At 44.8% G+C, this 27,315-nt stretch overlaps 1 protein-coding gene across 2 annotated transcripts; it reads right to left on the bottom strand.

Moving 5' to 3' along the window:
* Nucleotides 1–947: 947 nt before the first annotated feature.
* Nucleotides 948–14,181, bottom strand: fads1 (fatty acid desaturase 1). 2 transcript variants are annotated; one of them, XM_002942966.5, is made up of 12 exons: nucleotides 13,571–14,181; nucleotides 10,546–10,656; nucleotides 9,814–10,011; nucleotides 9,171–9,272; nucleotides 7,995–8,123; nucleotides 7,050–7,110; nucleotides 6,890–6,966; nucleotides 6,711–6,808; nucleotides 6,023–6,119; nucleotides 5,862–5,941; nucleotides 5,652–5,777; nucleotides 948–3,603 (listed from the first exon to the last, which is right to left on the bottom strand). In XM_002942966.5, the coding sequence occupies exons 1-12, from the start codon at nucleotides 13,742–13,744 to the stop codon at nucleotides 3,552–3,554; spliced, it is 1,305 nt and encodes a 434-aa protein (XP_002943012.2). In that variant the 5' UTR covers nucleotides 13,745–14,181; the 3' UTR covers nucleotides 948–3,551. The 2 variants fall into 2 exon arrangements, with proteins under 2 accessions (XP_002943012.2, XP_004913529.1); XM_004913472.3 differs by lacking the exons at nucleotides 5,652–5,777; nucleotides 5,862–5,941.
* Between the last annotated feature and the right edge of the window lie 13,134 nt (nucleotides 14,182–27,315).

Below are 27,315 nucleotides of genomic sequence, written 5' to 3'. Positions count from 1 at the left end.
GTGGTACGTAAAATCAAAAGGAATCAGATACCTGCAAAAACATTGTTGTAAGGGACTCTAATGGTTATTAAAATCACAGGCGCCCGGGGGCCCTAATGGTTTTTAAGAACAAACAAAACACATTGGTGACCAGGGTCCTAATGTTTAATAAAAAATGTTTGGTGGCCAGGGTCTCTAACAGTTAATACTTTACCCAGTGATCCCTAATGGTTAAATAAACACACACCCTGCTGGCCAAGGACCCCTAAAGGTTGAAACCTACATATTATTGGTGGTAAGGGGCCCCTAAAGGTTAAAAAATTGGGAGTTACTTCTTCCTCTTCCTCGGCAGCAACTTCCTTTGTGACATTCGGCTCTAACAATGATTTGCATCTTTCTGCACGGGGCAGGCCACAGGCAGTCTTGTAAGGTTGGGGCCCATATGTACTAACATCACATGTATGACGGGACAACCCAACTGGATTAGCTGCTGGCCACCAATGAATTTAAACACAGCAGGTGGCAGGGTGAACTAAACTGGGCAGTATTAGGTATAGGGGTCCCAGCTAATCTGTGGGAGTGCAGCACATTGGGGCCCTGCTTAAAACTAGAAATCCACCAGGCTTGGGATGACTGTCACCCTGTCCCCTCTGATTGCAGCCCTGCATGCCTTTGATCTGCCCAAGTATGCCCAAATTATACCCCTGATCCACCCAAACACCAACCAGCCCTGTCCCCTTCATGACCCAGTCTGTAACCCCCTGATGGTCTCCTGTCTGGATATAAAGCTCAGCGTGTGATGATGTTATTTGCATCTGTTTTTGTACTCAGTACTTGCATTAGTAAATGTGCCTTAGTGTATTGCTCTCTAATATTGCAGAATTATGCAGTAAAGTAGCTCAGTGTTTCAGAATATAACAGATCTCCCGTGATGCTAAGAAATATTTGCACAAAAGCCAACGCCATCACACAGTTTGAAAAAATCACTTTATTGTTGTAATACAATCAGATAATGCTGACATTCATGGCTGACTGGCCTACTGGGACACCAGGAACATCCAAGGGAGCCCTCTCATTGGTCAAGCCTATGTCTTAGAGTAGTCCATTTGCAAGCCCTTCACCTAGGATGTACATGGCCACTGAGAGAGACCCTGGCCCTTCTCTGTTACTGCCTGCCTGCATCTCTATCCCTATAATTGTATAGAAAGGTTCAACCTTTATTTATATATCACCCACGCTGACCCATCACTGAGCTGATTTCTGGCTATTAGCTTAATTGGAAAGGATACAGCGGCATCCATTGGCATCGCCACTGCCAGTCAGCCCAAAGTTATAGTATGCCTAATCAGAATGCTCATTTAGGCTTTTGCCAGGGCATGGGTGTGCCCCTGTACCAACTGGGTTACTTGTCTCATAATTGGTCTGAATGCAGTCAGGCCAGTCTGTGGTCTGGGCCCTATGTGCCCATGATTTAGATGCAGCCGGGCAATAATGCACATAGAATAAAGAAGAAGTGGTCGGTAATGCAGAGCATTCAGGAATGAAGACAAAGTGATAATGAAGGAGAAGCAACTGGAAAGAAAAGTTAAGTAAGAAATACAAACATGAAAAAAGAAAAAGGTTTAAAAAAATAAAGGTGGGAGTAGAATCCACTGGAGGCAAAGTTTGGCTAAAGTTTGTCATGGGACAAGGAGTAGGGAAAAGAAGGAGCAAAGGAAGAAGCTGAGTGGAGACAATATGCCGAATGGGCCCCCGAGAAAAGCTTTTATGGTTGGTCCTAGCAGCCAAGTCAGACACTGGTCATATTCCCATATACAATCAATAGGGTGCCATAGTCACGTGAGATGGGGAAGAAAGTGTAAGTGAAGTGGCATAAAAAAATACAAAAGTCCCCTGAACCAGCGAGCACTGGCGTTTAAAGGCCAAGTATTTACAGCTCTGTGAGTATCAAACACAGCAGTAAAACCACAGTCAAAGTGCAGGAGAATCACTTTCTCTCAGTTCTTAATGGAGAAAAGTTTATTAATCAACCTTAGGTAACTGTGCTTTAAACATAATTACATCAGTGCCATTAATTGGTTTGGCAGACATGTAGCACTATGCCGGCTCATTCTGACCCCAGCGCCTGTTTATTAGTTTGGATCAGACCCCATGCAGTCAGAGGTTGGAGCAGCAGGTCAGGCTAGAATGGCCCTTTGGCAGATTACAATATGGCACCGGGGCCAAATGGGACTTTGATAAAATGACCAACTGCAAAGGAATGTGATGGAGCACTGATAGTTACTGGCTGTGCTCTGGATGAATTTAGGCATCTAACGGGCAGACTGAGGCCTGTTCTCACTTTCAAAATGCCAGCCTCATCATTACTGCACAAGTGTAGCTGCTGCCATTACTGTATGCACTGCAGCCTCCATGTTTTGCAATCTTGCATTTTTACTTGACTTCTGACTTTCAACCCTTTGAGTACCACTGCTAAGCTTTTCTACAGGATTACATGTAACCAGACATGTAATATCTACAGCGCCGGCAAACTGGTACTTCCATTTCAGTGCTGTCCTATGGCAGCTAAAGGGTGAAAAATGCAGCAGGAAAGTCCTCTGTCTGGCCTGAGCTTAAGAAGAATAATGGTTTCATAAAACTACGGGGTGGGGGGGTCACTGATACATTATTCATCAACTCATACCAACAAAAAAATCTTTTAATCTTCATCTTACTTCCATCTTACCCCTATCACATGATACAGTTGGCTTTTAAGTGGTACTGACACTTTAGCATATATAACGTGTAATCTGTTGGTAAGAACAGGCAGTTTGGAGAAGGAAGGGCACTAGGACATGATCCTGGGCAGCGGAGGGAGGAGGGGATCAATTTTAAAACTGCTCTCACCACTATGACATACAGGAAGCCACTTTACTCCAAGCTGCACCCCGACTTGGCCTAAGGCACACGTAATCATTCAAACGTTGGGACATTTTCATATGATTCTGGCCAGGGAACACGCTACGTATGCCTGAGGGTCTCAGCCAGAGAGAATATCATTTTTGAAAAATCCAAAAAGCCACCTCTTTGAATCCCTAAAATGTATCTTTTGTACTTTTGCAAACAGCAGTTCTGCCCATTGGCTGCCTGAATTGTATGATTTGGAAGGAAAAACAGGATTGGGTGAATGGCGTATCTTGCCTCGAAGCAGGGAATTTAGTTCTGACTTTATGTTAATACATTCAAGGTGCAGCTTGCTGGGTCTCCTGAGGGTGTCGCTGTAGAGTCAAATAAATAGCTAGGACATATCTGAGGAGCATGTCCACCATATAATCTTTGGGCAAACTGTATGAATGGGACTCATAACCCAGAGAGCCTTCCCTATGAATTACTGTGTAGGCCGATCTCCTGTGACACTGAAGTAGTGACATAAAGCATCAGAATTGTATAAGGTTCCCAATACGGCACAGAGGCCAAACAAGCCCAGGAGGCACCGCAGTGGCGGAATCCTAGTAGCCCCTGGGTCTCCTCAGCTGCTGTTCAATGACTGTTGGCAGGTAATGGCTTGCCCCCCTGTAGAATGGGAAGTCTTCTTACTTGTGAAGGTAGGCGTCCAACCAGAGCTCTCCGGATTCCCTTAATGAGCTGCAGAAAAGAAGGCGGCAGTTAGAAGATGTTAAACCTCAGACAATAAACCCGTATAGGGCCAGTTCACCTTTCAATTCACTTTTAAGATGATGTAGAGAGTTCTATCCTAAGACAAATTGCAATTGGTCTTTTATTTTTTTTATTTGTTATTTGCTTTTTGTTAAGCAGCTCTCCAGTTTAGAATTTTGGCAGCTATCTGGTTGCCAGGGTTCAATTTAACCTAGTAACCAGCCAGTGGTTGAAAAGAAAGACAGGAATAGAAATAGAAGAGGGCCTAAATAGAAAGATATGTAATAAAAAGTAACCATAACAATAAAATTGGAAGAGGAAGGCAAATAATTCAAAAATGAAGACCAACTTAAAAGATTTTAAGAATAGGCCATTTTTTAACTTACTAAAAGTTAACCTGGTGGTGAACCACTCTGTTAATTGCCCTGTGTGTGTTTCTTGAATACGGAAAACTTCCACTAGAGAATGGGGGTCTATTTAAGAACTGCTATAATTTGCTTTGAGCCTTTATCTACAGCTTTAATAGACTTCTGCTGCAGCTGGCCTATCACAGTCGAGCATGTAAAGATCTGCTTGTTTGTTGAGCCCCGTGCCAATGTTCATATCATAATAAGGGCCTTTGTAGATCTGATGCTCAATGGAATCTTCTAACCTGCCCCTTATCTGTTGGGCAGTGCCCCATACATGGACCAATCAGCTCTTGTCTTGATGTAGAGAGTCCAATTTGGCAGCTTATGTCAGGTTAAGCCTAGCTGAGGTATCGGCTGTGACATCCTGGGAATCCTCCTCCCAACATTAGAGCTGTCAACCAACCCCATGTCATGAGGGAGATGATTATCCAGTTCTTTTTTCCACCTAAATTCCCCTAAATGAGAATGTAAAATAAAGATCTTAAAAAGGCCCGGAGTGGGTCATTGTCTCCCTCAAGACATGGGGTAGATTGACAACACGTCTGACCCACCCAAGCTGCGCCTTTTATTCTGTGGCCTGTAGCCTTCTCCTGACCAGAACATGCCCCTCCAGGCAGGCCCGGACTGGCAATCTGTGGGTTCCGGCAAATGCCAGGGGGGCTGCTGTAAGAGGCCATAGACAGTCACTATTTATTGGGCTGGTGGGGGCTGTTTGGGCCTCTGTGTACTTGAAATGCCAGGGCCTATTTTGAATCCCAGTCTGGCCACCAACTATGGATATACTGGGTCATTTCCTTGCCCATGTGTCCCCCTGCCTGTCCCCTGGTTATTTGGCTCCCAGATTAAGGATCGGATCATAACTGGCAGCAATGCAGGAGCTTTGGGAGGGGGCCGCATCACTGTGCCGACACAGCCCCTGCCAGACAGACCTATTAAACCTGCCCAATAGATATCTGGCAGATTTTTGGCCAGAGGTGGGTATACAACCATACTAAATTATATGTGAGCTTCACAGCTGTTCTAAGGTGTAAGTGTGCACAAGCGCACCGTGTTGAAGGAAAATTGGGATGATGGAGAAAATGCATGGGAAGATGCAGGCCAGCAATATTTAGATGTGGGGGATTAGAATGTTGCCATAACTGATTGTGATCTTAGTGCCCATGGAGGTTCCACATCATAGGAAGCAAAATTATGGTTGATACAAGCTCTCCTAATGAGAATCTACTTGAACTGAATCTTAGGTTGTTGGTCCTGGAGCATTTGTGATTGCCTCACTCATGTCAGGGAGAAGCTTGGCAACTAAAGGCCACCTCTACTTCCCATTCAAATGAAATGGAAAAGTGCCCACTGCCAGGTTGGTATCACTATGAAACAAGTCAGTGTCTGTAACAGTAAGAAGGTTTCCAATTCAATGAACAGGAGGTGGCTGCTGGTGGAAATGTGGGCAGGAGAATTCTGATCATGTCAGCTTGAGCCATACGATTATTCATATGTTTGAATCCCAACTTGGTGTTGCCAAATTTTGCTGCAGCAGTTTAAAGCACAATAAACATCTGATAGAAAGCAAGGAGACAAAGTAAGAGACAGAGCAGAGAGCAAAGTGGCAGAATGGAACAAGCTACTCACTGTACAATATCAGCAAACGCCGTGAACAGAGGCTTGGACTGATACTCGATGCCATACTTCTTGCAGAGCGAGCGGACAAGGGGAGCTGCTTTCCAGTAATTGTGCCGGGGCATGGTGGGAAATAAACTGTGGAGAGAAATAGTCACACGGGGTGAGAAAGTAAAGTGAAGAGAGAGACAAGAAGGAAGGGGACAGGGAATGGAAACTCACTGATGTTCTATCTGGAAATTGAGGTGTCCGCTGAACCAGTCGTTAAACAGGGACTGATCCACATTGCATGTGGCTTGGAGCTGAAAGAACAGAGGTACAGTAAGTTGCATCAATGTGTAAGTGAGTAACAAAGGAGAGAATTATGGGATATGTTTGGGTACCTGCGTAGAGAGCCACTCCTTATTCTGATCATAGTCAATGTTCATTGGAATGTGGTTCATCTGAGTGACCCACACAAACCAGTTGCTCTCAATAAATCTGAAACACAAGACAAAGGCATTAATCAGAGACTATTGTGCTGCTACCAGCGCCGTGCTACCATCTATAATATGATCCTCCCTGTATCCAGGGCCCAGGGTGAATCAATGGAGGGGACATACATGATCATATAAAAACAGCAACACAAATAGGGCATCTGGCTCTTGTGTGTTTTGAGGGGATCTGTCCCAGGGATAATATATGTTGCTTGGATCAGGTCCCTGCAGGCAATGGCGGTGTATGTATCAGATGCCTCATCTCTATATGTTGCATTTGGAAACACATGGACAAAATTGTAAAAAAAAAAAAGTGGGCGTTCTTTATGCATTCAAACACAATACAACTGAATGTAACAAAGCTTCTTGCCAGTAGTATCCCAAGCCAGCCGGGTACCCAAAGCAACCCAGCCACCCACCTTGTTCCAAACCCCACCCACCTCTATGAGAGCATGCACGTGCACGCTCGCACACACAGAAGGGTGCTGACCACTGGGGGAGCCAGATCTGACAGCATGGTATGGCCTGTAGTATGTACCCCTGTTCCCTGCAGCTATTCCATTCCCTTGTACCTTCTGTTTATAACAGTGCTCACCTAACCACCATGAACAGAGCGATGGTGCCGCTCACTCCCAGGAACGGGATGTAACACAGACCAAACCTCACATAGAAAGAAATCATCCAGGCCAGGTCCTGCAGGAACAAGAGGCAGAGTCAGCCATTGCAACCTCACTTTACTGCCAGTCCATTTACTACACAATTAAATGTGCTTACCGCCCACTTCTTGCGCCGTATTGCAAAGTAGAAAATATACCATTGGAAGTAGACTGGAATCAGTGCTGGAGGCCCAACTGCAAAGAGAACAGAGGATGAATATCCGTTAGCAATAGCTTTATACCTGAGACATGAAGTACTTGGTGTTGAGCTCACTCACTGAAGAAGAAGTACTTGTGCTGGTGATTATACGGCATGTATTTCTTCTTCTTCATTCCAAGCTGTGGGGGGAAACGAGAGAGTGCCGGAAGGATTATGAACGTTATTCACATCTTTTTCCATCCCAAGGCATAGATATTTCATTTTGTGCATTTCCCTGATTAAATAGTCCCTGTTGTGTGCGCATTGTGTGACTGTTATAGGGGCATTAGAATGTGAGCTCAACCACATTTTTATTTTTATTATTAACTATATATAGTTTGGAAGCCATATACGGCCCAATCTGGAACAATGTCTTACCAATCAGCCCTCATGGGGAAAGCAGATGGAGAGCATACAAGGGGCCACACGTGGAATGGTTGACTTTATACTATTCCGATCATTCGTACAAAGAGTACAAATGATTGGAACTGCAGAATGTTAAGAGGCGCTGCAGTACCACCTCACCTTCCAATGCACCATGACCTGGCCAACAAGGTACATCAGTAGATGAAACATGAAAATAGGTCCGGACTGGTGGGCACCCATATACGCACAAATAATCATACGCAGACTTATCTATGTACGTGTGTATGGGCACCTTTTGCAACAAAGGAAGGCTACATAAAACTGAAAGGCAAACTCAGACGCCAGGAGCTAGGGAAGCAGGCACAGTAAGAAGTACTAGTTGATCCAGGGACTGGTCCGATTGCCATCTTGGAGTCAGGAAGGAATTTTTTCCCCTCTGCGGCAAATTAGAGAGGCTTCAGATGGGGTTTTTTGCCTTCCTCTGGATCAACTAGTAGTTAGGCAGGTTATATATAGGCATTATGGTTGAACTTGATGGACGTATGTCTTTTTTCAACCCAACTTACTATGTTACTATGTTACTATGTAAGCAGGAAACAATTACTATTAATAATAACAATAATAAACCTAGCACTCGACCAGCTTGCATTGTACTCACCTCCACGGAGAGCTTCTTTCCCAGTGCAAACAATAAAGGATGCATATTAATATCAGGATCCTTGCGGAAGCAGTTGGGTTTGGCATGATGCTGAAAGTGCAAGTGATTCCACCAGCTGGCAGGGGCACCCTGTGTAGGGCATGGAGCAGAGTGAGAGAGTACATGGGTATTGGGTGTAACTTGCAAGTTGGGGGGAAAGCTGGCCATGCACTGAGTCTATTTTCCTTCTTAACAACTAGTTTCAGCACATTCCAAAAAAAACATTAAACTATCCTAAGGTTAATGGCCACTGATTGCGCATCTAACAATTTTTAATCCGACATCAGTCAGAAAATCAATTGGGCAGGATAGAAAATTTTTGTTGTTAACAATGAAATGTGTCCATTGTCCAATTGTTTGCAGGACCAAGCAGGTAGTTTCCTAGCTGTAAAGGCCCCCATACACGGGCCGATAGAAGCTGCCGATATCGGTCCCTTGGACCGACTCGGCAGTTTATCTGCCCGTGTAGGGGCAGAAACGAGCGGGCTGGCTGACCAATATCTGGCCTGAAATTGGCCAGATATCGATCAGCCAGGTTAAAAGATTCAGTCGGATCGGGGGCCGCATCGGCTTGTTGATGCGGTCCCCGAACCGACTGCCCCATTTCCGCCTACATAATCCGGTCGTTTTGGCCCTAGGGCCAAACGATCGGATTATTTTTTTTTTTAACTTCAGGCTCCCCGATATCGCCCACCCGTAGGTGGGGATATCGGGGGAAGATCCGCTCACTTGGCAATCTCGACCGTGTATGGGGACCTTAACTAGACGATATAGCTTGAAATGGTTGTTTTTGTTGATGGACAAATCGTACTTTTAAACAATCATATCAGGATAAGCCTGGTCCTATGATAATGAAAACATCTTTCAAAATTCTTAAAGTGTATGGCCAACTTGATCCCATAATGAGTCACGGGAGACAGTGCAGCCATAAGGGTGTCTTAGCATGGAACCAAATGGCAATACACATACAATGCAATATATGTTTATTACAATTGCTGTTTCCTGCATTGGTTCTGACTGCACATACTACTGAAACTGTGCTGATTTATTCTTGACATGTACAGCAGCTCCCTACAGTAAATGTGAGTGATCTGTTTAGAACAATTAATACCCACAATGCCCATGTTCATTTCTTACCTTCAAGTGGCCAATGACAAATTGATGTACTACGTGATTCCATGATGATCGGCTGAAAACTGACAAGTGTCCAAAATCATGCTGCAGCCACCCAGCCTGAGCCTGCAAGGGGAGGGGGAGAAAGTGAGACTGAGCAGTCACCAACTGGTTAATGTGTATTTACCTAATGCTGGGTGCGCCTAAGGTAAATCCTGCTAAACCAATAGTAAATAATGGAGCCAAACCATGGCAAATCCATAGAGCACTGGCCAAATGGCCCAACTTTCCATTTCCTGAGACAACTATATAAGTTACAACTCGTGCTGCTTCCAGACAGATACCATGATTCCAAACCCAGTTAACAGTATCAGAGTCACCCCTGCCAATCTGGCTGCCATTTTTTATCTTTGGGGCACTTTCATGCAGGCCCACATCAGGGCAAAAACAGCAGCCTGACCGATTCATATCTGGTCGGAAATCAGTCAAGTATCTATCGGGCAGCTTTAAAGACTGCATATTTGACCAGGGGCTAAAGAACCAGAGAAGGTAAAATTTCTGAAAATTGGAAAAGATCTGCTCATCTGGCAGCCTCCCCCAAATAAGCGGCTCTATCTGTGTATGGAAAGTTTTGGATTAAGGGAACAAGGCTTTATTGCCCACTGACCTGCACGGTAGCCAGGAGTAAAGCTGTAACTAGCAGAGAAATGAGGGAGGTTCCGCCATAGTACATTGTGACATATGCCAACACGTCCAGCAGTAGAACGTGCAGTAGAGTCACAAAAAAGAATAACTTGCTGGGATGAAAGAGTCCCATCTGTTCTACTGTGGTGCGCAGAGCACGGAAATCTTCTACCATGGCAGCCTGAGAGGAAAAAACATAGAATATATTGGTTACAAGTGCCTGGCACAGGGACAGGTGCAAACATTCGGCACACCCCTAACCTTGACATACACAGTAGACTTGTACCTATAAGTAGCACTAATAAGTGTGCCCAGGAGCAGTAACCCATAGCAAACAATCAGCAGGTAACATGTTCTGGTCACGTGTTTAAAAGCAAGCATCTTATTGGTTGCTATGAGTTACTGCACCTAGGTAAACTTAGTGACTTTTATTACATATGGGAGTTAGTGTGCAAGCTTGGATGTGCCATCGGGCACAGCACAGCCCTATACTTGCTAAATTGCTACTTTGTACCCAGCAGCACAGCACTCTGCACACCAGGTGGCATTTTATGCCCCTTTATTTAGTGCGAATAAGGCCTCTAGTGTCAGTAAGCTCTACACTGTGTATCCACTGGGGGGCAGCAAAATACAGGAGGGAATCCACCATGAGTAAAGCGCAAAACTAAGGCGCTGAACATTGAATCATCAAGTATTTATATAACACAGAACTCACATCTTTGAAGGGCTCTATGCTGGGCTCCCCCGGAGCCAACTCCCCAATCAACAAACAGCACATGCGTTTCTTCACCAGCTCCTGGTCTATGTGAAAGGCAACAAATGGATCCTAGAGGAATGGGAAATAAACAGAGATGATTAGGATCAGTTATTGATATACAGGATTTATAAAGGCCAACTAAAGTCTTGGATAACAATTATTCACAGGGTCACAGGACACAGAGCACTTTGTTCCTGAGATCCCTGTGTGCATAGCGTACCCTGTTGTTCCCGGTTGCTGGGCACTGTACGTGTGTGGCATCCTGAACTGGTGGGAAAGGGGATGCAGCGAGCCAATGGTAAAGGCATATCAATGGCACAGAGGTGGCAAAAGGGAGTTGCACAGCAGCCCTATGCCCTAATGGTATTAAAAGTAATATTTATTTGGAACATTAACTGCCCCTTTAAAGGGATAACAAAACAATTTTGAAGTCTCTGCTTTAGGGGAGGAATCAATTAGAAAATCTAGTCGGATCGGGGACAACATTGGCTCGTTGATGCGGTCTGACTTTTCCTTTACCCTATACCCTGGGGCCAAAGGATCGAATTAGCCTGGATTCTCCCGATATCGCCCACCAGTAGGTGGGGAATATCGGGAGAAGATCCGCTCGCTTGGCGACATTGCCAAACGAGCGGATCTGAAGGTGTATGGCCATCTTAAGAAAATATGCAAATGATTTCCTTAAGCTAGAGGAGGGTGTTGCACTGTTTTGTCCTGCTCCAGCCCAGCCTGACGGTTGCTAGGATCACTATCCATAGAATCCAGGAAGTGATTTGAATGAATAAGTAATGAAAAACCAAATAAAGAAACAGCACTTCCTTCTATTTCTTTCATTTCATCCCTATCTCTACTACTAAAGGGCTGACATTTGAGGGCCTAGTTCACATAAATGCCATTGTACAGTTATATTAAGAGGAAATAATTGATTCTTTGCATTTAGAGATGGAGTATGTCTGTTCAACAAATATATTGTTCTTCAAAAGACACCCCCATTATTACCCTGTAGGTGTGTAGCCATAAATGCCTTTGGACCCAAATGTATCTGTGAAACAGTGTGTCCCCAAAGCCCTGTGGGTCTCTGCAGGTCTGGACTGGGATTCAAAATAGGCCCTGGCATTCCAAGTACACAGAGGCCCAAACAGCCCCCCACCAGCCCAATAAATAGTGACTGTCTATGGCATCTTACAGCAGCCCCTCTGGCATTTGCCAGAACCCACAGATTGCCAGTCCGGGCCTGGATCTCTGTCTCCCTTGCTACACAGACACTGATTTGTGCATTATTTATCCCACTGTAAGCATCCTCCATGGCAGAGCAGAGGTTAATGTGAGCAGGATGCATGTTGCATGTGGCATGTTCCGCCAGTCCCACCTCCAGGGGGAGATAAAGAGGTGACTACGTGTGTCAGATGGAGGTGGGAGGGAGGCCATGGTGGAAAAGGGGGCTGAACATACGGTGGAACCACAAGGCTGCACCAATCCTGTGAATGAGTTTGGGCAGTGAGTAGAGAGAAAAGCTGACAAGTGACATTATGCACAGGAGCATGTAATCTCCCAATCTGGGCTGGGTAACCTGCCGCCATCCAGATGTTGTTGAACTACAGCCCCCACAATCCCCTGGCAACCAACATCTGGGAGTTATTTTAGCAACCTGCTCTGATATCATCTAAATATAAATTCTATTATATTCAGGAACCCACATAAGCATGAGATGTACTCTGGGCACAAACACACACAGGGTTTTGGGATGTGATGCACACATGCACTCTCAGTATGATATATATATATAACGGCAGTGTGCTCTGCCCTGGCTAATGTATTTTACACCCAGCTCCAGTGTGTATAAAGCACTCTCAGTATGATATATATATATATATATATATATATAACGGCAGTGTGCTCTTCCCTGGCTAATGTATATTACACCCAGCTCCAGTGTGTATAAAGCACTCTCAGTATGATATATATATATAATGGCAGTGTGCTCTGCCCTGGCTAATGTATATTACACCCAGCTCCAGTGTGTATAAAGCACTCTCAGTATGATATAAATATATATATATATATATAACGGCAGTGTGCTCTGCCCTGGCTAATGTATATTACACCCAGCTCCAGTGTGTATAAAGTACTCTCAGTATGATATAAATATATATAAATATATATAACGGCAGTGTGCTCTGCCCTGGCTAATGTATATTACACCCAGCTCCAGTGTGTATAAAGCATTTATCTGCTAAAGACACAGATGGCAGCTCCCACGTCCTGGCTCGGTGCCCAATATACTAATGTGAGGGGAAGGGAAGGGCAGAGGGGGCATTTCCCTAGGCCCCCAGCATCACAGTAGATAAAAGTACAAAGCACACATTATATTTCATTCCAGTTATTATATAATTAGTATACACATCAGACATGTCCAGCCTGCAGCTCTCCAGTTGTAGTTGGACTGCAGCTCCCTTAATCCCACTGTCAAGTCTAGGGTGAGAAGGGGGTTGTGTAGTTTAACTACAACTGGAACTTTGCTAATTGTACATCCCTGATCTATTTAGTGTTATTCAACATCTGGGGGACTTTTAGGTGGTCACTGCCAGTTTTACTTGTATCTGATTGAACTGATGTTGATTGGTCACTAAGGGTGACTACATGGGTGCCACTTAGCACCTGTTAGGTGTCACGTCCGTGACTTACAGCCTTGCAGTGCTGAGTATAAGGATGAATGGGTGAGAATGAATGGGAGGGTAAACCCTCTTTCCTATCTATGTATATTACAATGGGAAACTGCAAGCTGCCCCTTTGGTTGGTTACACGTATGGGCCGTCACCTCTCAGTTTAACCAATCAGAGACTCAGGTGGCGCAGTTGGGGTGTCTGACAGTTCTGGTCTCACAAGCCCACCCCCAAACTACACACACCCCATTCACACCAGAGACACACACATCCCAAAGGTGCCAACCAACACCCCACACTGAAGGTACATGCCCACTCACCGTGGCATCCTGCCCTGCATAGTGACTGATGACCCTCGGCCCACCAGGGTGAATATTGACGAAGCGCGTTATGTCGTACACTTTGCGATTAATGACCAGCCATCGCTCCTCGCGAGTGCAGCGCTTCTTGACCTCCTCCCACGTGTAACAAGTCAGCTCCTTGGTAGAGCCCATGGCTGTACTGGTATATGTAGTTCAACTGTAAGTCTCTGTATATATAGCTGTGCTGTAAATCATACACTACCTATTACCCTTCCAATATACCCTGGGGCAGATAAGGCCAGGCTGGCACTACTGTATATACACCTGAGTGCTGAATGCTGCACACACCATATGCCCCTATGTATAATTACTTATATGTGCCCCATATAAACCAGCAGCTCCAGCCAAAAGCCCAATGCAGCCAATAGAGGCCAGCCCTACTGTATCACATAGGAATACCTGCCCCACTTACTAACCCCCAGCCCCTGCTACTGTTCCCCTGCAGCCTGTGTTATACCCTGGGACCATCCAGCCTCCTGACCCTGCTACACCCAGCCATAGCCCGGCCGCTCCATCTACCTCCCTATATAAACACTCGGCCCGGCGACTTGGCGCTGACTGCGCTTCAGCACCAGAAATCACTGGACGGCAGCCGCTGATCCCGCCCTACGCCGCGCTTCCTTAACGCTATTGGGCAGCTGCGAAGCCTATCACCTCACCAGACTCCAAAGTTCCGCCTTCCAGTCTTGATTGGTATTTGCGGAAATAGCGGCGGCACCATGAAGAACCAATCTGCGAAGGGCGTGGGGATTTTAAAGGCCAAGTTCTTTCTATCAGAAGCCTGTAATTTAATAAACAGCCAGAAAAGCTTTTCAAATCTGTTTGCGTGACAAGCTTAGAAACCGAGTTCTGGGGCTATTGCCACCAGGGGGCGCTGTAATGCCTCAAAGCCATCTGCCTTACCGCATCCTGTGTGTAGTGGGTTTTTAAAGGGGAACTCACACCCAAATAATGAAAGAACTTTCACATACACATTCATTCTAAATTGTCTTTGATTTTGAAGTTATTTGTAAATGTAACGTGTAATGTGCCACTGAAAGCTGTATCTGTGTATATTCTCTGCATTCTTGATTATGGCTTCTAAAAGAATGTAGCTGAAGGCAGCTGACTTGTGCATAGTTTCAAAAATAAATGGGTATAGGAAAGATGCTTTCAATTTTTTTTCAAGTGGAGATCTTTAGGGTATAGCAAAGCCTCCCCACTTCCCACAAAGGACCCCTAGCAGGCCCGGACTGGCAATCTGTGAGTTCTGGCAAATGCCAGGGGGGCTGCTGTAAGATGCCATAGACAGTCACTATTTATTGGGTTGGGGGGGCTGTTTGGGCCTCTGTGTACTTGAAATGCCAGGGCCTATTTTGTATCCCAGTCCAGACCAGTCCCCCACCTCCCTGCCCAATACCAGTCCTGACAAAGCAGATGTGTTGGCAGCTGCCATGTCTGGTGATATAACTCCATGTGAAGCCTGCCGGGGGTCAGTCACCAAGGTGGAGCATTTGCACTTGAAGCCCATAGGGGCCTGGTTCTACTGAGCATGCTCCTGGACTGCGATCAGCACAAATCAGATAAAGCAGTGAATATTCATTGCAGCCTCTCTGGGAAGCTGCTGTGCCAAAGGGGCCAAAATGTGATATAAGAGTGATATTAATATACTATTAGGGCTTGTACTCACAACATGTTTTGTGCCAAATGATCAAGTTACAACAACAGGTATAGGAGCCGTCGAGCAAGGGCCACATCCCCAACCTGAGGGGAAAATCAAACTTGCCCGATCAACACATAGCCAATGTTTGGCCAGATATCAGTCAGGGAGGTCCATTGGGGGTCCCCACACAGAGGCAGATGAACTGCCGAATTGGTCTGAAACAGCAGCTTAAAGCTGCCCATACACATATCAGTATAATTATATGAAACGTAGTTGCATGCTTTTTTGGGACCGTGTGAAGTCTCAGAATTATTGTCTTGATAATTTTCCTACCATGACAATTGGTCCTTGGGGGACCTACAATGCATTTCCAGGAAGTCACTTTCGTACAATTGGTGTCTGACAAATATTCCGTGTTCAGAACATCCTCCCATTTGTTATTTTTAGGGCTTTATCCCACAACTTCAGTCTGAATGTTAGTTTTAGATCCTTGCATTTAAACATACGACCTGTGACATTAAAACACACACTTTGGGAGATGGAATCAGTTGGTTGCACTGGTATTCAGTATATACAAACAGTAAACCATGGGAATGCACATACTTGTACTTTAAAGGAACAGTAACACCAAAAAATGAAAGTGTATAAAAATAATTAATATATTAAGTACTATTGCCCTGCACTGGTAAAAGTTGTGTGTTTGCTTCTTAAACACTACTACAGTTTATATAAATACCCTGTTGTGTAGCCATGGGGGCAGCCATTTAAATTGAAAAAAGCAGAAAAGGCACAGGTTACTAAGCAGATAACAGATAAGTAGCATAGATTCCCATTGTATTCTACACAGTTATCTGTTATCTTCTTATGTAACCTGTGCCTTTCCTACTTTTTTCAATTTAAATGGCTGCCCCCATGGCTACACAACAGCTATTTCTATTAACTACAGTAGTCTTTCTGAAGCAAACGCACAACTTTTACCAGTGCAGGGCAACAGTACATTATATTTTAATTATTTTAAAACATTTTTATTTTTTAGTGTTACTGTTCCTTTAAAAACACACACGCAAAGGGAAAAGCAGATGAGTGGTTATTTGTAACAGTGCTGTATAAACAGAACTGCTGTAAAAAGCTCCTATCTGCCATCAGTAGGGATATAATGATAGCACAGGGCAGATAATGCTCTTTATCTAATCCCCAGGGCTGTTTGCTGCTCACACGTCGGCCTACTTTTCTGATGAACTCCGGAGTCCGCTAAGATAAGCCCGGGTTAGGGTTACAGAGGTGCATGAGGAGAGGATCAGGTGAGGGGCACTTGGTTAATACGATGGGGTGAAAAGGCAGGGTGCAGACACAAGCTGGGCTATTTCCTGATCCACTAGTGGGATGACGTGCTTGTCACCGTGCAGATACTACCTGCTACTTCAGTTTCTGTACACCCCGCAGGTGCAAAGTTTGCTCCTCTTACCAACCCAGAACATCTAATCAGTAGGTAGCATTTAATGGTTACTTTTCTGCATTGGTGGATTATAATATGGATGACTGGAGTGGCCGCCCAGCGCCCATGGTTCTGTTGTAGGCCAAAACTGCACCCTTGTACCATGAAATGGTGGGGCACCTGGTAAAAATGCTGGGACCACCATGTCGAAAAATGCTGGGACCACTGTCTTTTTAGTGACTTTATAACATATTAAAGGGATTCTGTCATGATTTTTATGGGGTACTTTTCATTTCGAAATTGCACTGTTTACACTGCAAATAATTCACTCTGCCATTTAAAATGTAATTCTTGAACCAACAGTTGTTGGTAATATTGGTGTGTAGGCGCCATCTCAGTGCATTGTGCCTGAGTCTGAGCTTTCAGCCAGCGCTACACATTAGAACTGCTTTCAGCTAACCTATTGTTTCTCCTACTCCCATGTAACTGGAGGAGTCCCAAGCCGGACTTGGATTTCTTACTATTGAGTGCTATTCTGATACCTACTGGGAACTGCTATCTTGCTCCCTTCCCATTGTTCTGCTGATCGGCTGCTGGGAGGGGGGATATCACTCCAACTTGCAGCTCAGCAGAGCACAGGTCACATGACTGAGGCACGCTGGGAAATTAAGAATACGGCTAGTCCTATGTAAAATTTCAAAACGAAATATAGAAAAATCTGTTTTTGTTTTTAAAAACAGATTTCAATGCAGGATTCTGCTGGGGAAGCTCTATTAGCTGATGCATTTGAAAAAAACATGTTTTACCATGACAGTATTCATTTAATGGGGATACTGTGTTATGCAGTGCAGGGACAATTTTGCAATGAAACACTTTGATTATTGCACCATTAAATGCTGGGGTATCTGTCAGAAAATGCTGGACCCACTTTTTCATATATTGCTGGGGTAGCTCTGACCCGTCCCAGCTACAGTCAGGTGATCCCAGTGGAGCCAATAAAAGGGCAACCATTTGGGGGTTTTAACCTTGAAATAAAGTAAGTTGCAGGTAAAACTCCGTCCCTTAGTTAAATGTATAATGAAGCAGTAGAATTCTTAATGAATCAGATTAAAGTGAGTGTAGGACTGGCCAGACCGGGAATGATATAGTTGGCCAGCTTGAAGTATATTGCAATATATGGACAAACAATCCCTGTTTCACAGAGGGTCTCTTGTTGTTGTATATTTCTGGGGTTACTGTATCATATATTGATAGAGGCACTGTGTCATTAAATGCAGAATCATTAGGCCATGAAATGCAGGAACCACTGAGCCATTGAGCCAGTCTTTGGGGAAACTTATTGCAACTGTATCTTGTATTTATTTGTATTTATTGTTATACTTTGTATTTATCTATTATTATCTTAATTACGCCCTGTAATGCATTAATGTATTCTACTGTACAGCGCTGCGTATATAAGTAGTGCTTTATAAATAAAGATATACACACGTACTGTACAGCGCTGCGTACATAAGTAGCGCTTTATAAATAAAGATATACATACGTACAGTACAGCGCTGCGTACATAAGTAGCGCTTTATAAATAAAGATATACATACGTACAGTACAGCGCTGCGTACATAAGTAGCGCTTTATAAATAAAGATATACATACGTACTGTACAGCGCTGCGTACATAAGTAGCGCTTTATAAATAAAGATATACATACGTACTGTACAGCGCTGCGTACATAAGTAGCGCTTTATAAATAAAGATATACATACGTACAGTACAGCGCTGCGTATATAAGTGGCGCTTTATAAATAAAGATATACATACGTACAGTACAGCACTGCGTACATAAGTAGCGCTTTATAAATAAAGATATACATACGTACAGTACAGCGCTGCGTACATAAGTAGCGCTTTATAAATAAAGATATACACACGTACAGTACAGCGCTGCGTACATAAGTAGCGCTTTATAAATAAAGATATACACACGTACAGTACAGCGTTGCGTACATAAGTAGCACTTTATAAATAAAGATATACATACATACATACATAAAAAGCTGGGTGTTGCCAGCAGGAAATACTAGGACCAATGTATCATACAGTATATATTGTTGGGACCACTATGTGATAAAATGATGAGACCATTGTGCCATAAACCCTGGGGCAATGTTCTTCTAAAATGCTGGGGCAACTGTGTCATAAAATGGGGTGGCTGTGTCATGTGCTAAAACAACTGTAGAATGAAATGCTGGGGCCACACTGTTTGATTAAAAGGAGAATTATTGGGTTACGGGGAAAGGAGATGGCAGCTCTGGGTTAGTGTTTACCGCCCCTGCCAGCTGCCGCCAAGTGCCAAACTATAACTCCCAGAATCATCAGCTGAAGGCTAAAGATACTGAGCAGGGCAGATACTGAAGAACAAAGTGAAAGCAGTTATCGGCCATAAAGATAAAATTATGGAATGCCAGCATCTACCATGGAATATGTTGCGCAATGCATCCATTTATAACACGGCTACATACAAACAGATCAACTTATCTTAATTAGACGTTCGCTCGTATCGCTCTCTAATTACACACACAGTCTCTGGTATTTGGGACCAGCTCTGTTAAGTGGACTTTTAGCAGTTGCTGCTGCAGTTGCATGGGGGGAGCAGTATGGGGAGGTTAGTTTAGTGGTATATAAAATGTATACATCTTAAGGCATAGCTCCCAATATTTGAAAAATGCAAAGGGGGCGAAAGAAATGGCGTGCTATGTGCAGCAATTTTTGACCACGACCATTTTGTTGCCACACCCCCTAAACACCACACCCATTTTGCAACTTTTGGCAGGTTATGTAAAGTTTGAACACATTTCTGGGGCTTTTGGGGTCTTGTTTTATGTCTTATCACAGTTTTGCCAATGAAGGTGAAATTGCCCTTTGCAAGTTTCACGCTCAGGGGAGGATGTCGGGTGGGTGGGGCCCCTGTGGGGGGTTAGGGGGACATGGTGGGAGCCCCTGCCAGGAGTTACGGTGGCCCCAAAAAAAACAACCATTTACGATGTTCTGCGCAAACTTTAGAAATGACCCCCAGTTAGTTTTATTGTATTGTCCCCTTTGTATATTTTCCATAGTTATCATCCAATCCCAACAGCCTGCCTCATACCTGACGCCTTCCATACCCATTACCAGCTTAATCACTCTCTAAATCAATAAAATCCCTTTTGATCACCAAAACAACATTGTATATTCTAGACTGGACTTCACCAGTGCATTGTAAAGCTTCTCCTCTCTTGAGTCTATACCCATTTCAGTACAGGCCAATGCCTTTTGGACATTCCTGCTGCTAACTGGCATTGCTTACTAATTAGCAAGCATGGCTAAAGGTGGCCATACACGGTAAGATCTGCTCAGGTCGCCGCACGATCTTATCTTCTTCCGATATCCCCAACTACAGGTGGGCACAATTGGGCTAACTTGGTAATTTGGCCCTGGGGCGGGGTTAGGTGCCGTCGGTTCGTGGACCACATTAACGAGCCGATGCGGTCCCTGATCTGACTAAAAATCAAACCTGCCCAATCAAGATCTACCCAATTTCAGGCCAGATGTCAGTCAGGCAGGCCTGTCGTTAGTGCCCATACACGTGCCAATAAGCTGCCAAATCAGTCTAAGGGACCAATATCGGCAGCTGAAATCGCCTTGTGCATGGCCACCTTAACTCACTACCATTTAGGGTATAAGCGGCTTGCATGTTATTTTTTAAATCCCAAATGCTTAACCTTACTTTTATCTACATTGATCTGCCACTTAGCTGCCTCCTATGCCAGTTTGTCCAAATCCAGCTGTAAAGTAGCCATTTGAATTAACTGACCTGCATTTGTTTTGTGATGTTGGCCAACACCAGTTACATACAATGCTCTGCACTAAGTCATTATTAATCAAGAACCCCATACAGAACCCTGCAGGACCCCACTAACAAGTCTACTCCAAGCAGAGAATGTACCAACAACAGATGTCAAACTTACAGGGCTGTAACTGCCAGGCTGAGACAGTAATTCCTTTTTTTTTTTTTAAACACTGTATTAAATCAGTTTTCCCCAATGTAAATGGGGAACGTAAACCCAAATGTAGGGAAGTCTGAGCTAAAACTGAACTAGACTCTCTACATATTCAAGGGTGTATTTAATCAATCCCCAGGGTTTCATTTGCATTCATTCTCATTAAAAATATGAGTAATTACCATACCCTGCATCCGACTCTGACACCATGTGAGCTGAGCCATCTGTACTGCTACAGAGTGGGTCGGAAACCCTGCCTTCTCTATTGTATACATTAAGGGAAAAGTGAATAATCACATTTGTTTTTGTAACTAAACTCTATCCAGCCTTTTAATGGGGATTTAATTAATAACATTTTCTTACCAGGCGATAAATGACAACCTGTGGATTCCGGCAAATTAAACAAAGAGCCATAGACAGTCACTATTTATTGGGCAGGTGGGTCGAATGTTTGGGCTTCTGTGTACTTGAAATGCCTATTTTGAATCCCATTCCAGGCTTGCTTTTTCCTACTGACATACTTTAGAAATGTTGGGATTCATCTTTGCTAGTGAAGCAATCAATCCCTCTTATTCTATCTTTGCTTCCTTGGTTGCTGCTTTAAAACACTTAAAGAAGTATCTGTCCCCTCTGACTCAAAGTTTTGCAACTAACATTAAATGATGTGACCCACAGTTTCCAGAACGTGAACATTTGCAATACATCATATAACACCAAGGAGCAGTCATTTAATAATTAAGTGCATGGTTTGGCCACGTCTAATAACTCATAACAGTCAAGGTGTTTTCCTACAAACAGGTGACCAGTACATGCTACCTGCTGATTGGTTGCTATCAGTGACTAGACTTATAGCAAACTTTGCACTTTTTATTACATCACCCCCATATCTTTTTCCTCAATAGCTTGATAATAATAGGAAACTTACTCTGCACTGATAGACAAAAGCCTGCACTGCCCAACTCCCTGCCTCTAGGGCCTTTCTACTCTTTGAACTGACAAAACCAGTATCAAGTGTTCTTAGTTCGCCCTATAGTTGCACATCTCCTGTTCCATAGCCACAGAGATATAAGGTCCAACAATGGAATCTTTTTTTAAAGGGCATGTAAATCCAATAATAAAATGTTAAATGACAGTGGCTTCACTAGATGTTACCGGGCCCCAAGGCAAACTCAATTTAGGGCCCCATAAAACTGGATAGTCTAATTTTTCTACTAAATTGCGCCCCAAAAGCAAATCCGTTGCTGGATATTGCTCATTATTTAGGGCCTCACTGGGTCCCTACAACCCCCTGCAGGCTCTGATTTCTCTGTATTTATGGCCTGTTTAATGAATGAACATTGCAACATGGCTAAGCATTAGACACAATTTTTTTGGGTCCCTTTTAAGGCTCCGCAGTCTTCTCCAAGCATTGAGGAAGATTATCTGTTTTACACATACATTGAATCCTGCACAAGTCACATTCCCCTGACTGGGGCCCCCTATATCCCCCTGGTTCTGCTGCCTGCCTGGGTAACACACCTGCTAGCATAGGGACAGAGGCACGCAGGGAGTTCCAGTTACAGAGCAGCTGCAGCGGGAATATTTGCCTCTCCCTCTGGCCCCTGTTAATGATAATGTATGTAAAGCTGGGAGACTGGCACCCCATGTGAATGTGCCAGTGGGAATGTGCCAGTCAGACCAGCTGTTTGGGCGGTTGTGTGATGTGTATTTGTAATCTTTGTGCTGCACGGCGTCTCCCTCAGATCTCAGCTTTGTGTTAAACATCAGGAAACTAATATGTAACTAGAACCAAAAGCTGCCCACAAACAACCAGATCAACCGGTTCAGTCACAGAGTTACCCAGACGTCTGATTGGCATCTGCTCAGTTAGAAGTAGATTCCTAGAGACACCACCCTGACGTGGTCCCGCTCACTTCTCCCACAACTGGTGCCCTCAATTTGCACCCAAAGTTAGCTGAACCCCATTATCAAGGGAGGCTAAAATGCACTGGGAACTTTGCCACTCCCTGTTATGTACCGGGGCGCCACCTTTGCCTCCAGCTTTGCCCAACTCTGCCTGCAGCTGGGGTTATTTTAGTTAAGGGTTTTTGGGTGTCAGTTACACAGAGCTGGAGACTGGGCCATGTATAAATAACACATCTGGTGATTCTATTTTGTTTTTATAGACTTGCAGTATGATAAACAAAAACAATCTTTTACATAGGGGTTTATATATTTCCCATACACAGAGTTTACAGCCAATAGGAGCCGGGCATTGTGTGCCCATTAAAACCCCCCTTTACTGTATATTTGCATTGATGCTGGGTGGGAGATGCCATAGACTTCAGTAGAATAGTTATTACCTATAGCTATGCCTGCAGTATATCTGCTCTCATTCGAATGAATAAACACAGATATGGAATGTTTTGGGGCCAGACACATTGTATTGCCTTATCACCACCATAAGATATAATGCAAGGGCCATTTAAGAAGTTGGGGGCAAATGTGAGGCTAATAAAACCTTGCATATTGCCCTTATTGGTCCACCTAAAAGCAAATCAAGCCAGAAATCAATGGTTAAAGTCCCCATTTTGTCCTGAAAACCTATTTAGCAGAAAAGGATTTAAGGTTTTATTTAATGACCTTTCCATAAATCCAATGGGTTTTTTTTGGACCACAAGGAATTTCTTAAGTAAATTCTGTTTAATAGTTCTTACTGGTTCCCTTATAAAGAGGGCCCATTGTCTGCTCGCTGAAGTCCTGGCTCGGAAAATTAGGCAGCTTGGAGGCCTGAAAGGAGACAGGGTCAGTGAGTGAAGCTCCCGCTTGTTTCTCATGCAAATACTGCCCAGTGAGGCACAAACAGGGCCAGCAGCCCCTGGCTTTCTCCCCTAGCCCCCCAGAATCAGTACTCCCAGCCAGTATTCCCAGATCCCTGGATGCACTGCACAACGTGTAGATCTCTCAGTGACTCTATATAGAGAAAGGATGGATCCAAGGTTGGACTGGGAGGTTCAGGGGGGTTGCCACCCCAGGGACCCCCACACCCCCCTAGTAGCCCCCACACACTACCAGGGGCCCCTGCTGCCCTCCCAACACCCCCCCCCCCCCGAGCAGATGTACATTATACATTATCTTCAGAGCTCAGCGGGAATTGGTCCTGCCTAGTCTGACCCTGGGTGGATCTTTTAATCTCTGCACACACGCAGAGAAGAGGGGCACAAAGTAAAGCAGTATATATATATTGCACTATACACAGAGTATAATGTATATATGTACTATGCACAGAGCATTATGTATATATGTACTATACACAGAGCATATGTATAAATGTACTATACACACAGCTATATGTATATAGGTAGTATACACAAAGTATTATGAATATATGTACTATACTTAGAGCATTATATATAGCATTATATTCAGCAGTGCTGAAGGTAAGGATAGGACACTGTGATATACAGGAATACTGTGCATCTGACTTATATACAGTATGGTCTGCCTGTGTGCGGATTATAGGAATCATTATATGTGTGTGTATGTGGGTTAATGGCATACAGCCCCCTGGGTACTTAGCAACACCGCAGAGATTGTTCCCTTTCACCCACTTGGCACCGGTGCAACACTAAGCGGAATCTAGAGGGCAACGTGGTAACATGGGAACAAAGGAGAACAGAGGATCAGCCGGGTTTCTCTGTACTGAAAACTGCAGCCGGGGATCAGAGTCCTGGTTCAGCCAGAACTGAAAGAGTCCAGCTGGGAACGAAGCACAAAGCAGCCTGTGTGTGTTATATACAGTGTAAATATCTGTATCAAACCCAGAGCAGCGTGTACCTATATTATATACAAAGCACTATGCACAGCAGGACATTGCTGGACTACAGCTCCCAGCCCATTCCTACATCAGATCATTAGGGGCACTGCACTCAGTGGTTCCATGGAGAGATGAAAGCAGAGCTTGCACTGGGTGAGGGTTGGGTATATTATGGGCAGCATTTGGCACAATTGTGTAGGGGCTTAGGCTGGTCATACACGGTAAGATTTTTGAAAGATCTTTTTGAATGGTGGAAAATGACCATTTCAAGCGATATTGTCTAGTTGGAGCTAAGAAAACTACCTGCTGGGTTGGGCAAACAATTGGACAATGGGCTAATTTCATTGTTAGCAACGAAAATTTTCAAACCTGCCCTATCGATTATCTGACCAATGTCCGATGAGAAATCACTAGACGTGCGATCGTTTGGTGCCCACTAATCTTAGGGTGACAGGATGGATTTGTCGGATCGCACTGACATTGGTCGTTAGGGAGAAAAAAATCTTAACGTGTACGGTCACCTTCAGAGAAGGATCTGGGGTGGAGTCTGGCATAATTAGGGAGTGGCTGGTGTAGATCAGGGGTGGAGTCTGGCATAATTAGGGAGTGGCTGGTGTGGATCAGGGGTGGGGTTTGGCATAATTAGGGAGTGGCTGGTGTGGATCAGGGGTGGAGTTTGGCGTAATTAGGGAGTGGCTGGTGTGGATCAGGGGTGGGGTTTGGCATAATTAGGGAGTGGCTGGTGTGGATCAGGGGTGGAGTCTGGCATAATTAGGGAGTGGTTGGTGTAGATCAGGGGTGGAGTCTGGCATAATTAGGGAGTGGCTGGTGTGGATTAGGGGTGGGGTTTGGCATAATTAGGGAGTGGCTGGTGTGGATCAGGGGTGGAGTCTGGCATAATTAGGGAGTGGCTGGTGTAGATCAGGGGTGGAGTCTGGCATAATTAGGGAGAGGCTGGTGTAGATCGGGGTAGGGTTCGGTGCTGGACTACACCCACCATTCTCTAGAATTTGATCAAGGGCTAAAGGGAAAACTAAAGTCTTAAAAATATTCTTGCTAATAATGCTGTATTTAATATACTGGATTTACTGTACCAGCCCAGAGGTTGAGCAGCCCTATAGCAGTAATGATCCAGGCCTGTAGGGATGATTCTCACTGCTTAATCCAGTGATCCCCAACCAGTGGCTCAGGGGCAACATGTTACTCACCAACCCCTTGGATGTTGCTCCCAGTGCCTCAAAGCAGGTTTTCATTTTTTAATTTCTTTAAGATAAGATTTGGAGGCATAAAGACCATGTGTACTGTCAAAGCAGAGCCTACTGTTGTCTGCCATCATTGGGCTATCAAATAGCCAATCTCTGCCCTTATTGGTCATCTCCTAGGAAATTTGTAATGCTTGCGTTGCTCGGACTCCTGGCTTAATCCTTTTGCATCGGTCATTACTTTAAATTTGGGGGATCAAACTTAAAATCACAGGACTAACACAGTTCTGAAATGTATAGCTAGCTTAAAAAATACATAAGGAGTAGAATTGCCAGCTGTTTAGTTTTAAATTAGACAGCCCAGTTTTATTTTGGACCAACATGATTTGAAACCTGGCCAAAAATGTGCCCCCCATAGCCATGCATAATGTCCCCATCTCTCCCCCTACATAACTGCTCCACCGCATCACCCCGCCATAGACATCATAGTTCTGCTCTATACATCACTTCCCATACCCCTCTATCTGGCGAAGGCGGCTACCCTAATAAAGTGCAATCTGCACACCTGCATCCATTGGGTCATTTACTATTGCCCTGGCCATATGTAGAAGAGCAATAATTACATGCCTTAGAGCCCATGCACAGACCATTTGTGGTTGGGGCAATAGCCTTGTTTGAAGGCAGTGTCGGACTGGCCCACCAGGATACCAGGAAAACTCCCGGTGGGCCCAGGTGTCAGTGGGCCCTCCTGCTCCTGACCGTTTGGCCTGCTTCATGGTCATTCCCTATTTCTGAATGGTAACAAGGAGGAGAAATAGATGGAAGAATAGATGCTAGCATCTAAATAAAAGAGACTAGGAGAATAAAGACATTGGGCGAGGAAAGGAGGAAAAATATTTTGGAGAGTGGGCCTAGGGTCTAAGTGTCCGACACTGTTTGAAGGCCGTATATTGTGCTTTTGGGCTGTATGGTGCAGAATGTAGCCCTGTCGGACACAAGGCCATCAGAACAGGCAGGGTCAGACTGGGGGGGTGCAGGGTCAGACTGGGGGGGTGCAGGGCCCGCCGGGGCTGCTGCCCCCTGCACGGGCCCCCACTGCACCTCCCTAACCCCCCACAGGGGCCCTCACACCGTCAGCTGGGGGAGCACCATTAGGGGTGGGTATGGCCCGTGGCCCACCGGGTTTTTTCCCACTGCCCTGGCAGCCCACTCCGACCCTGAGTACAGGGCTCTCTTTGTAGCCCCCTCCCTTGCCTGTGCGTCTAAATTGCCCCCCATACTAGAGGGAGATCCAAGAGAAGTCCTCATGCTCCCTGCCCCCTCTGAAGCAAGCAGCCCCCAAATGCAGGCAGCAATGTGTTCTGAGCAAAGTGCAGGTCTTTGTGCACCATTCTTGTAAAACAGAGCAATTTGCACATTGCCCCTTGCATGATAAATATGCCCTACTAGTGAAGGTTATTAGCATGCTGGTGTCGTTGACATACCAGTACGGGGCACGCCACCCTAACTGGGGGGGGGGGGCCACATATGGACCCACATCCAGGTTTTATTGGCTTTTTGGCTCCTTTTAACCCAGCTCAGTGTGCCATTG

Source organism: Xenopus tropicalis, chromosome 4 (genome assembly GCF_000004195.4).
Source record: "Xenopus tropicalis strain Nigerian chromosome 4, UCB_Xtro_10.0, whole genome shotgun sequence".
Taxonomy (NCBI): Eukaryota; Metazoa; Chordata; class Amphibia; order Anura; family Pipidae; genus Xenopus; species Xenopus tropicalis.
This window is presented reverse-complemented; position numbering and strand designations above follow the sequence as displayed.